The sequence below is a fragment of the Esox lucius genome, chromosome 2, assembly GCF_011004845.1.
Source record: "Esox lucius isolate fEsoLuc1 chromosome 2, fEsoLuc1.pri, whole genome shotgun sequence".
Classification (NCBI taxonomy): Eukaryota; Metazoa; Chordata; class Actinopteri; order Esociformes; family Esocidae; genus Esox; species Esox lucius.
In genome coordinates this window covers 26,174,462-26,187,551 of record NC_047570.1, presented here as the reverse complement: position 1 = coordinate 26,187,551, position 13,090 = coordinate 26,174,462, and the positions used below count along the sequence as shown (strand labels likewise).

The 13,090-nt window shown below is 39.3% G+C and overlaps 1 protein-coding gene across 1 annotated transcript in view; it reads left to right on the top strand.

Annotated features, from left to right (window-relative positions):
* Window positions 1–565: 565 nt before the first annotated feature.
* nfatc3a (nuclear factor of activated T cells 3a) overlaps window positions 566–13,090 on the top strand; it is a 72,661-nt gene continuing 60,136 nt past the window's right edge. Inside the window, exon 1 of the mRNA XM_029113511.2 lies at window positions 566–1,054. Coding sequence (XP_028969344.2) covers window positions 964–1,054 — 91 coding nt within the window. The 5' untranslated portion in view covers window positions 566–963. The remainder of the gene's footprint in view (window positions 1,055–13,090) is intronic.

Genomic DNA, 13,090 nt, shown 5'->3' with positions numbered 1-13,090 from the left:
TTTGAATCTAACTGCCACAGTGGCTGGTGGACCAAAAAGTACATTTTAGGCCCTGGGCACAGACATGCTATTTTAGATCTGGAGGACCATGGTATAGACAGTTGGGCAGTCTGTTGAATTCCCACAGTCCAAGGCAATGTGAATACAGTAAATATTCGAACATTTAGCCATGATCTGTTTTAAGAGTAATTGTATTTGGCAGAGATGTTAGTTACGCTACTTATAGTCAAAATTCGTATTGTGAAACCAAAGGTCAACCAGAAAAATATAAAAACTCTAAATGAGCTGAGTTTGTGACATTTCAATATGACTATGGACAAAAGTGCGGTGTAACTGGATATGCTTATTAAATAATAATGTACGGCTAATAACAATTTCCTTTGGACCTATTAACTACATATCCCAGGAGCTCTTGCCAGATATTGCACGTGTGTGTGTGTGTGCGTGTGTGTGTGTGTGTGTGTGTGTGAGTGTGTGTGTGTGCGTGTGTGAGAGAGCGAGCGAGAGTGTGCTTGTGCACTCTGGTGTCGACCTAAGTTTGCTGACGTCACTGCTGGAACTGCCCTGTCACGCGCTGTAAAAGTTGGGATAGAAGCTCCAGTGAGCGAAGAGAGTGGCAATTTATCCGACAATCTTGTCTGTTTTGTTGACATCAACCAGCGATAAATCAACTTAATGTTCTTGAGGACTAAATAGTATAATCGCTGCAGGACAATAAAAACGTAAACTATAATTGTATTGCTAAACGTCGGGGGAGAATAATTTTGGATTTCAAATCAAGGAAGACAAACTAGTTCACGCCGCTGGCTCTTCGACTGCTCGCCACAGTAACGTTACAATTTCATGATCCTCAAAATACACGTTTTGTTGTTTCAGTTAGTTCTGTAAATGTTGTGACATCCAGAATAGTAATTTGCACTAGCCGTCGTTCAAGTGACGGGTGAACCTGAGCTGTCAACCTCGATGACTACTGCAAACTGTACCGGTAATGAGGAGCTGGACTTCAGGCTTATCTTCGGAGAGGACGGCCAGCAGCAGTCGCTAGGCCCCGCAGGTCAGTGTTTTCTCCTGGTTTCCAATACGCTGTAAACTTCTCTTGATCTAGAGATGCTAGAATAGTTATATATGGATATAATTACATTGTTGTAAACAATAGAAACGTTGCTTGAATGGTCGTTGTTTGCAAAGAAGTTGCTAATACCAACAATATTAATTGTTGGGCTGCACAATGTAAAAAGTAGCTTATAATAAACATTCGTCTTCTATTACTATGCATGTACACAGTTTTGTCACTGTTAAAAGCAGGGTTTTAGCAATGAGCCTCCTATACATAAAAAAGGTGTTTATCATCAGTGTCTGATGAGCTTAGGACGGTACTCAGGCTGCTAGGAAGCGCGTGGCAAAAGTTGTCAAATATAGCTGAGTCCTGTACACTACATACATGTACGTACACTTTCGCTAGTGTGTAGCGACAAAATGTTAAAATAAATACACGTTATTAAACGGTTATACATTTTTTAAATACCAAATTGCATTTAATGTTTGTGCCATTTTTGTTAACGATTAATTTAGCTAGCTAGAAATCTATATTCAAAAGAGTTAGCTTTCCAGCTAATTACACTAGCAAGTTAGCTTGCTCTAGACCGTAGAGGACCCAAATGATATTCGGTCATTCATATTGGGGAAACAGTCCTTTCAGTTCATGTTTTTATTGCAAAGCCACTAGCTGTCTTTTCATTTCACCTATGGAAACGATTTACTTTGCGTGTAAAATATTCTGTCGTTTTGCAAAACTAAACTTGATGATAGTGATTTTGCCCATCAATACACCCCTGCGGCGTTGAATGTTAACAATTACTTAACTGAATTAGCTCACTTGGTTAGGTATGGTATGCAGAAATAAAATCCTGCAGTATCATACCTTTGGTACTGAAAAGGGTTGTCTACCACTGAATTGCTTTAAACATTATGCATTATTTTGTTACAGAAATTCACTTAAACTCATATGATTAGCAAGCAACAACAAAAAATATTGAATTAATGTATGCATTCACAAATTATGCACTTGTTAACTGTAACAAATAACTAGTAATCATGCAATCAATGTTGGCAATCATAATACAGTGCTGAATTTAAAAAGATCAACACAGAAATAGCAATTTTGTGACAGTAAAACACATTAGTTTTAAAGTGAGTAGATATATAGATTCATTTGAATTGGTTGGAAGTACTCATTATGTTCAAAAGGACCTTGGAAATTCAGATGTTATTACATCAAATAAATCATTATTATTGCCAACTAATAATTTGCCCTCAAGACATATGTATAGTGTATAAATTAGGCTATTTCCATGTTTATAATGCGACTTCACAAACATAATTATATTAAAATATAAAAACAACACAATAAAAATTATGAATTGAAACTACACAGTTCCCAGTTGGCCTATTCAAGACACAACCTTGTCTATGGGCTTTAGGTTAGTATTTCAATTTTATCTGGCCAATAAGTGCACATATATTAATAAGTTGTGTCACACTGATCTCGTTGTAAACACGTTAGCAGATTGCGCACAGTTTGCCTGCATCTTGGGCCCATATGTACAATATGTTGCAGATAGGTGTATGTGTGTTAAGCTGGTTATTCATTCATCATTCACTTGTTAATTCACTCATTCATTCTGTCATTTGTAATGACAGATTTAGGAGTTCCATGCTATAAATAAAACACAGCTAAAATACATTATTTCATATTTAATGATACACAGTGAGCATAGTATTTAAATTAAAACCCTGAATATTGTTTTGGGATGCAACTTCCTTCTTATCTTGGTTGCGAAACTTGATGCATGATACCGTAATGAAGACAACTTGTCTGTCAACAATGATAGAGGTAAACGATTGCCTTTAGATTGTGCAGCCATTGCTTTCTTTTTTGATACTTTGATTACCCTTTCTGCTTTAATATGACAAATGTCTACCCAGTAAACCTCCAGTTTCATTTAATGCAGAGTTAGACACAGTTAAGCCTAGCTCTGCCCTTTCCATGATGCTCTGGCAAAACTATGAACCCAAGGCTTAGCTAGTCCTCTTCTCTACCCAATACATTTTCCGCTTGATTATAAGTCTGATTCAAAGACGAGAGGGGAAAATGGAAAAATTAGCATTTGGAAGAAGCATAGGAATAAAAACACCACTCTGCAAGTGGTTGGACTGTGTACCTTGGCATGTATAGGGAGTGCCTGTCCACATTAATAACTGGTGTGTAACACAGGGCCACATAGCCATGGCGTTGAGTTGAGCAGTATGGTCACATGTGGAGTGTGCTCCCTTTCTCTATCTCCATCTTCTCATCTCCTCAGCCTCACTCACAAAGCACCACCGATATTTCCCTCCTTCATTTTTTGTTTGGTTGCTTACATTAGGCGTTTGATTGTGATCATCACATTGGATCATAGTGTAGACACAAGGCATTAGGCTATTATACTGTTCCTTCAGACAAAAAAGAGAGGTAATGTATCCGGGAAAGTACCATACAGCAGATTTCATCTTCTTTAAGAGTACAGCAGACAATAACTTAGGTACTGGTACAGACAAGTTTTTCTGTTGTCACTCTGCATCCTGTCATTTAGCTGCATTGCATTTACATACATTTAAGCAAATTTTTAGACACTCCTATTCAGAGCAACTTACCATAGTGAGTGTAAAAACATTTGTTGCACTTTTTCATACTTTTTAGTGAGTCAGGTATATAGAACAATACTCTTCAATTAAAGTTATTTTAAGGAACATTGCCTTTGCTAATATATGATTTAATAAACACATGAGCAGAACGAGACTTGACCTACTGAACCAAATTGCTTACATTTTCTGTTTGCTCTAACACAATATATTTTACCTCTTCATTTCAACTTGGAAGAAGACAGCAATTTGCCACACTTAGCGTGTTCATTTCTCTTCTTAATCACTCTCTTTCTCTGTCTTTCTCCTTCCCATGTCTCTCTTTCTCAGTATCCCTCTTTCTCTTGTAATCAAGAAATTAAGTCTCATTTTAATTGAGGCATTCCAGTGGGTGCTGTAGTCAAACACAGGCAGTATTAACTTTGTCAGCGGTGAAGGGGTTTCCCTAGTAATGTTTTAGACCTACAGTGAAGAAGGTCCAAAAAAATCGCTGGTAAGGATTAACCTTAGCTAGTAAAGTAGAAACGTTCCTTTTGACAGGTTATTCATGATTTTGTTCATGGATCAAAAGTGGACAGAATCCAACTGGGTTTCTCATGGGTTCTCATGGAAACCTGAGAGCAGTGAAGATAAAAGTGTAATGTGGTTACTCTTTTTCATATTATAGCCTATTCAAAAAAGACATTCTTTCTGTCCCTGGAGGAGTGCTCAGGTGTTAGGAAGGCTGTTTGTGGGCTACCCTGTAAAATTTAAACCTAAACCCTGCCTAAAAACTTTATTTATTGAGCGCTATTCTTAAAAATAAATGTATTTCAAGTTGTTTCAAAACAGATAAAATATAAAAGTATATATTATTTTTAGTAACACAGAATTGGACACATTTATAATGGTAAACCAATAATACAATTACAGTAGACATGAGAGACTAATGAAATAATTCATAATTTGTAAAATAAAATAAAATAATTAGATAGAATGATTGCAATCATCCAAAATAAAAGCACAGCTATGAAGTTGTTTTACTATCCTTGTTTACCCAATGACTACAACAAACCATACAAATGAAAAAAATGTCAGTTAACTGCTTGCTCTTCCACCATATTTAGCCTGATAAAAAGTGTTTTCACCATTTAATTTTATGGACAATCTAGGCTAACCTACATGTACAGTGGATATAAAAAGTCTACACACCCCTGTTAAAATGCCAGGTTTTGTGGTGTAAAAGAATCAGACAAAGATAAATCATGTCTGAACTTTTCCCACTTTTAATTTTGCCTATAATGTCTACAATTCAATTGAAAAACAATCTGAATTCTTCGAGGGGGAAAAATGAGAAATAAAAACCTTACAATAACCTGGTTGCATAAGTGTGCACACCCTCTTATAACTGGGGATGGGGCTGTGTGCAGAATTAACCAATCACATTCAAACTCATGTTAAATAGAAGTCATTACACACCTGCCATCATTTAAAGTGACTCTGATTAATCACAAATAAAGTTCAGGTGTTCAAGTAGGATTTTTCTTAGTTGCTTCTCAGAGCAAAAGCCATGGTCCACAGAGAGCTTCCAAAGCATCAGAGGGATCTCATTGTTGAAAGATATCAGGGAAGGGAGAAGGGTACAAAATAATTTAAAGGAACTGCAGGAATTTCTGGCAAGTAATGGCTGTGTGCTACATGTGACAACAATCTCCTGTATTCTTCATATGAATGGGCTATGGGGTAGGGTGGCAAGACGGAAGCCTTTTCTTACAAAGAAAAAAAGCCTGGCTGAAGTTTGCAAAAAACAAACATCAAGTCCACCAAAAGCACGTGGGAAAATGTGTTATGGTCTGATGAAACCAATGTTGAACTTTTTGGCCATAATTCCAAAAGGTATGTTTGGCTTAAAAACAACACTGCACATCCCCCAAAGAACACCATACCCACAGTGAAGCATGGTGGTGGCAGCATCATGCTTTGGGGCTGTTTTTCTTCAGCTGGAACTGTGGCCTTAGTCAGGGTGGAGGGAATTTTGAACAGTTCCAAATACCAGGCAATTTTGGCACAAAACCTTCAGGCAGCCGTGAGAAAGATGAAGATCAAGAGGAAGTTCACCTTTCAGCACGATAAAGACCCAAAGCACACATTCTAATCCACAAAAGCATGGCTTCACCAGAAGAAGATTAACGTTTCGGAATGGCCCAGCCAGAGCCCAGACCTGAATCCAAATGAACATATGTGCACAGTCCTTGCATTCTGACAGATTTGGAGCGCTTTTGCAAAGAAGAGTGGGCAAATATTGCCACGTCAGGATGTGCCATGCTAATTGACTCCTACCCAAGAAGACTGAGTGCTGTAATAAAGTCAAAAGGTGCTTCAACAAAGTATTAGTTTAAGGGTGTGCACCCTTATGCAACCAGGGTATTATTAGTTTTTATATTTTAATTTTTTCCCCCTCAAAGATTTCAGTTTGTTTTTCAATTGAATTGTTGAATTTATAGGTCACATTAAAGTTCGAAAAAGTTCTGACATGATTTATCTTTGTCTCATTATTTTACATCACAAGAACCTGTGGGGGGTGTAGACTTTTCATATCCACTGTATATATCTTAATATAGTTGCATTCATAAGTTTTAACAAATTGCAATATAATTGAACTCTGAAGAATAACCTAATATATAATTACTTGAATATAATCCTGTACATACTACTGTATGTACAGTGGGGAGAACAAGTATTTGATACACTGCCGATTTTGCAGGTTTTCCCACTTACAAAGCATGTATAAGTCTGTCATTTTTATCATAGGTACTCTTCAACTGTGAGTAATGGAATCTAAAACAAAAATCCAGAAATTCACATTGTATGATTTTTAAGTAATTAATTTTCATTTTATTGCATGATATAAGTATTTGATACATCAGAAAAGCAGAACTTAATATTTGGTACAGAAACCTTTATTAGTAATTACAGAGATCATACGTTTCCTGTAGTTCTTGACCAGGTTTGCACACACTGCAGCAGGGATTTTGGCCCACTCCTCCATACAGACCTTCTTCAGATCCTTCAGGTTTTGAGGCTGTCGCTGGGAAATATGGACTTTCAGCTCCTTCCAAAGATTTCCTATTGGGTTCATGTCTGGAGACTGGCTAGGCCACTCCATGACCTTGAGATGCTTCTTACGGAGCCACTCCTTATTTGCCCTAGCTGTGTGTTTCAGGTCGTTGTCATGCTGGAAGACCCAGCCAGGACCCATCTTCAATACTCTTACTGAGGGAAGGATCTAACGATACATGGCCCCATCCATCCTCCCCTCAATACGGTGCAGTCGTTCTGTTCCCTTTGCAGAAAAGCATCCCCAAAGAATGATGTTTCCACCTCCATGCATCATGGTTGGAATGGTGTTCTTGGGGTTGTACTCATCCTTCTTCTTCCTCCAAACACGGCGAGTGGAGTTTAGACCAAAAAGCTCTATTTTTGTCTTATCTGACCACTTGACCTTCTCCCATTCCTCCTCTGGATCATCCAGATGGTCATTGGCAAACTTCATGTACCTATGATAAAAATTACAGACCTCTACATGCTTTGTAAGTAGGAAAACCTGCAAAATCGGCAGTGTATCAAATACTTGTTCTCCCCACTGTATGTGTGCTTCATAGATTACTATAGTAAATTTGATTAGGATTTAATATAATCTCTTATTATAAATCTTTTGACTTTCTAACCTTTTAGGTGTGCCTCTTTGAGAAAAACTTATATACACGAATGTTAGATTAATTGTTTGCGAGACTCTAAGCTTTCCAATTATTTCTGCCAATAGTTTTTATCTATTAAACTATTGGCAGAAATAGTTCAACTATTTGGACTCCACAAACTTTTTTGTAAAACAGAAAAAGACACAGCCCATCACCCTACACTGCCTCGCTTAGGGTGTTTGAACCCTAATGCCTCGCTTAGGGTGTTTGAACCCTACACTGCCTCGCTTAGGGTGTTTGAACCCTACACTGCCTCGCTTAGGGTGTTTGAACCCTACACTCCCTCGCTTAGGGTGTTTGAACCCTACACTGCCTCGCTTAGGGTGTTTGAACCCTACACTGCCTCGCTTAGGGTGTTTGAACCCTAATGCCTCGCTTAGGGTGTTTGAACCCTACACTGCCTCGCTTAGGGTGTTTGAACCCTACACTGCCTCGCTTAGGGTGTTTGAACCCTACACTGCCTCGCTTAGGGTGTTTGAACCCTAATGCCTCGCTTAGGGTGTTTGGAACTGAAAACCAAGTACTGGAATACTTCAATTTGGTCCTTGCTTGATTCACACCAGATCAGTTGTTGGACTTGTTTCTGTAAAACCCACATCTGGTTATTGTAAGAACAATAAAATTGAGTGTTGACTTTAACTTGTCTTTTCATTAAAAGCATTCTATTGAGAAGGATCACTTTCTTACTTGAATTACGTGTTACTATCAAATGGAGAGGGAGAAATGAATGCAGCCGTAACTTACATAAACAGGAGAATCTGAAAAATCAAGTACCTTAGGGCTTTTGAGTGATTCAAGCCACTGCTTCCAGAGCACATGTACCGCAGCAGCATTGATTTGAATCATTTCTCATGGTCTTTCTGCAAAAACTATACTCCATGTTTCCCTGATTTCTCTGTCCAGTATACAGTATAGAAACACTACACTCTGTTAAACCTTTAGATATTTTGTTCGCACCGTACTTGAAAAGTCGGTGAGTCGAGTTCCTTGGGGATCGTCGATGGACAGCAGTCTTCAAGTCACGCACACATTTTTGATTGGATATTTTTCTGGCTTCGATTGGGTCATTCAAGAACATTTACTTCTTTATTCCTTAGTATGTCCACTTTAGCTTTGACTGTGTGCTTTCGGTTGTTGTCATGCTGAAAGGTGAATTTTTGTCCTTGTTTCAGCTATCATGCATGCCAGCAGGTTTTCCTCAATTACTTTCCTGTACATTTCTAATCTGTGAAGTGCCCAAATCCCAGATAATGACAAAACTCCCCCAAAACAGGATGTTACCACCACCATGGTTCACAGCAGGGATGCTGTTCTTTGGGTGATGCGATGTTGGGTTTGTCGTTAGTCTGCTCCACCTGCTTTTCCCCTCACTTTTTCTAACAAACAGAAAAATGCTTGGGCCAAATAACGATGAACAACCCACTTATGAATTCTGGTTCTCAAAGTGAATGCTAATAGATAACGATTCATATTGGGCTAAATTCTGACTGTTGATAGATACATTTTATAAAAATATGTTGTTTCGAGTAGTCTATATACAATTTCCCTGAATCTCAGGCAGTAGGCTGAAGCTAGCTTGTTTCTCTTCAGTCAGTGTCAGCTTGCCTTTCTCCCAGATTCTGACCCACAGCAACAACCTACCGTACTTGACAGTAGCAAATATTTACAGGTAAAATCATGAGCGTAATGGTATGCATCTGAGTAATTACCCTAAGGATACTTCCAGAAACACCATGGGTATGTAACCTGAAATACCTCTAAATTAATACTAATTTGAATGCCAATTTATGGTGCCATTGTGCATTATGCTTAAAGTGGTAATGTGTACTTTTTGGAAACTTTTGGTGTCGTTTTAAATGTCTGCCTCCTATAATATAACAATTAAATCTATTACGGTGCTTGAAAATGACAATGAAGTGCTTGTACATAATAGCAGAACAATCTTGAATTTGTCATGACGATGTTTCACCCACCCTGGTGATCTCTTAGAAATACAAATGGTTGGTATCATACAGTACTTTGCCAAAGTTTTAGGCTTCTTTAGAAAATTGTTTAAAGCCTTTTATCTGAGCAGTAAATTGTTTATTTTTTCAAAAAAACACAATGTAACATTGAGGCAAACGCAGAGAATCATTAATAGGATGAGACGTAAACAAAACCAATTGTGTTTTAAAGTCAGTAATTTGTGTTGTCTCCCTATGAATGCAAAACAGTAGCAATTTGCTTTTGGTAGCCTGATGTAAGTAGTCTTGTTGTAAATTCTTCCAAGATTATTTTCCCCAGGGCCCACTTTTCACATTTGAAAAATGTATTGCTAGTTGTTGTTTTTTCACCCCTCAAGTTAACAAAAGTCACAGAACCATGGAGGAATGCTTATGTATTCACGTTTTGGGTGAAAATTAATAGTGATGGTCAGGCAAATCTACATCAACAAGTGGGTGTTTCAAGGTTGAGCACCCTTGTAAACATCAGTTTGAAAGTATAGCCACTGGGTAGTCACATACTGGGTAGTACAGTAGTGGATGGTAAAGGTGGTGTGAGTGAGGGGGTAAATGTGTCCCCCGCTGTATTATAAAGCATTTGGGCCTAGTAGATTCAGTGGAGACATCTGGCCCAGTGCCCAGACATGCCATGTGGTCTTCAGATGGTAGTGGAATGACAGAGGGGTGAGGGGGAGTGCAGCACTCTCCCTTCATTCCCTCCCTCCACACTATTGAGGGGAACAGGAAAGAGTTACGTCCTTGTCTTTCTTTCTTTCGTTTTTATCACCCTTTGCAAGCTGTTATTTCGTTCTGTCTCTTTCTTCTGGACGTATTTCTTTCATGTCCCTCACCTTCGGTGGCTTGTCTGGCAGTTCTGCGTCTATCATCATCGTACCAACTCAGAGCTTTGCAAGCCTCAACAAGGACCACGCATACTTTGTCTTTCTCCTCTTTTCTGCTGATCCCTCCCTCCCTCTCCGGAAGGATATTGCAGACAACTATTTGTTTCCATCAGAGAGGGAGTCTGATCAAGACTAATGAAATCTCCACATGCTGCCAGTCTTTGCATACACTAACTGTAGAAAGATTTGGTTTGGATTTGGTGGAAGCTAGTACATAGGCTTACATTTTGGGAGCGGAATTTGTATCATATGCTGATGTTAATAGTATTGGGTCCTAGCTGAAATTAAGTGATAGTCTTCACATTTTTTGAGGACGTCTGTTGCACTTGTCTTCTAGTTTGTTCTCGTAGTTACCCCAGCTGCATCTCTACGGACTGGTCTCCTGACTCAGTCTGTCCTGGTCGTGGGAAAGACTGAAATTACATCGCTCTCATGGTGGACTATTTTGGTCTCTCAGAGAGAGTGGCAGAGGGCAGCAGGTTTCAGACTGAGATCTGTTAAATCAGGAGTACCCCAGAAACACGCAGGTTGAAGGTGCCCTGTCCACAGACCAACACACTTTTACTGTTTATGTTTATCAGGAGCTAGGTGCTGAAGAATGTTATGTGCCACGGCAACAGGTGAGTGTGTCTACATCCCAGACTCCGGCTAGGTGTGTGGGGGAACCGATTGTTTTTTATGTACCTGGACTCTCGTAATGTGGGACTGGAAGACTAACAATGTATTAAGTTTAAAAGAGAAACCTAAATGTAGTTTTCTTGATAGACTTTCTGTATGTTTGTGGAAATAGATTATTACTTAGGATATATGTCAAACTAAGGTTTAGCTGCATACTTCAGCTGTCAGCATAGTCTACTATTGCTACTGCCAATTTACTATTACTATAGTAATGGAGTCTCAACTGTCGTATGTTGTACCTGATGCAGGACACTGGACCCCAGTAGTTGAAGTGTTGGTACCAGGGTCATAGCTGATGGATAGCAGTGTTTCAATGTGTTTGACTTGTTGAGTTAGCTAACACATAAAGGGGTAATCCACCCAAAACCACACATTGCTATGATATACATACTTAAATAAAGAAAATATATATGACAACAATATTTGTTGTGAACATTTAAAAATGTTCTGGTAATAATAAGTAAGCAACCGACATGTGAAATTGACTAAAAAAAGACTCACTCACTGTAAATTTTAACCTCAGTGGCTAGGTTGTTAGAAAATAAATCAACCCAATAATACAAAATGAATAACACTCGCCCAGCAGACATGTTCGCTAATTGTGTTTAGGTTATTGTGCTGCGTCATGCAGTTGCTAAGCTAATAGTCACAAAGTTCTTGTAGGGACCCAAGCTACGTTTTGTGAAATTAATTGACGTATTCTAGACATAAGAGATGCATTGATATGTCGGCCAGAAATCAGTTCTGTCTTGCTTGCGATCTGTAGCACTTTTAACCCCAACATTGCTCACCATTGCCCCCAGTGGCCAACTTTCTCGACATTCTCCACCTGGACAAGTGTCTAATATAGACATGGAGTTGATGTGAACTGTCTTGCCCCAGTGGTGAATCTGGTGTGATCTGGCTGGCCCTCTAAAGTGGAGCCTTGGTTATGGAGCTGATCTGAGGGGGTCTGGACGGCGAAGCGCCTGGTCTGAAGTGATGAGAGAGACGTTTGTGTCCCGGGGCGAGGCACGAGCAGCAATGTGTGGCATCTGTCTAGTTTAAATTTAGTGTAACTGAAGCTACCACTGGCCTGGTTGCGCTGTATCAACATGCCGGGGGGGGGGGGGGTCGGGGGGGTTACACCAGAGAGAATGTCGTAGAACTCTTTCATTTTTTTTCTCTCTTCCTCTGTGCCCTCTTTTAAGAGGTGGGGCATAGCTGTATTGCACTGGGCTCAGTAAGAGCTGCTGCTGGATCCGAGTTTATTTTAGGCTGTGCCTCAAAGCCATGTTTCAGTCAAGGCTAATCCCCAGTATTGGCACCCCTATCTGCCCTCTGCTCAACAGAAATTCATTCGGGTTTAATATATTTGATTTAAAGTTACCAATGATTTTTAAATATGCACAAAGTTACATTTCTTTTGAAAATGTGGGGGAAATTTTATGAGCATAAATCTTATTTCAATATGATGTGATGTCTGTGGCCGGTTGATGAGTAACATTTTGTCGTGAGGGAAAACTATGCTACCTACATTTCTATTTAGTTGATTTGCATAACGTCATGACGCGAGCTCTATACCTATCTGTTGAGTGTTTTGTGGAGAGGGGCTTTTGGTCATTAAAGTGAAATAGCCTTGACAAACCTAATGTGAAATGTAAATGTCAGATTGTGTATCTGTCTTCTGGCAATGGGCTTGTGGGTGTACAGAGAATCTCAGTGAGTGAGCACGGGTTCCCTTCCACTCACAAGCCTCCAGGCAGAGGCAGCATGGCTGTATCTCCACCCAGGGACATTGCATTTCCTTCCCCTTCTCACGGTCCCTAAGGTCATCCTCCCCCCCTCCATGGTTGCTCAATTTACTTTGAGGGCCATCGGCTTACTTCTGCTGTTACAGTTGTGGAATTAATCAGAACGGAGAAAGGGTCTGTGTCTGACTTGGGAGGAGAGAGGAATATTACATACAGTGTTGTGATGATGTAAGAGAATGTCAGATTTATACTTTAAGGTGAATAAAATATAATCATGAAATAATTTTCTCACAGTCACTGGCCTTGGCTGAGGCAGAATTTCAGGGATGATGAGAAGCTGGTCACTCATCTACTGAGCTTCACCTTCCAAGTTTTTT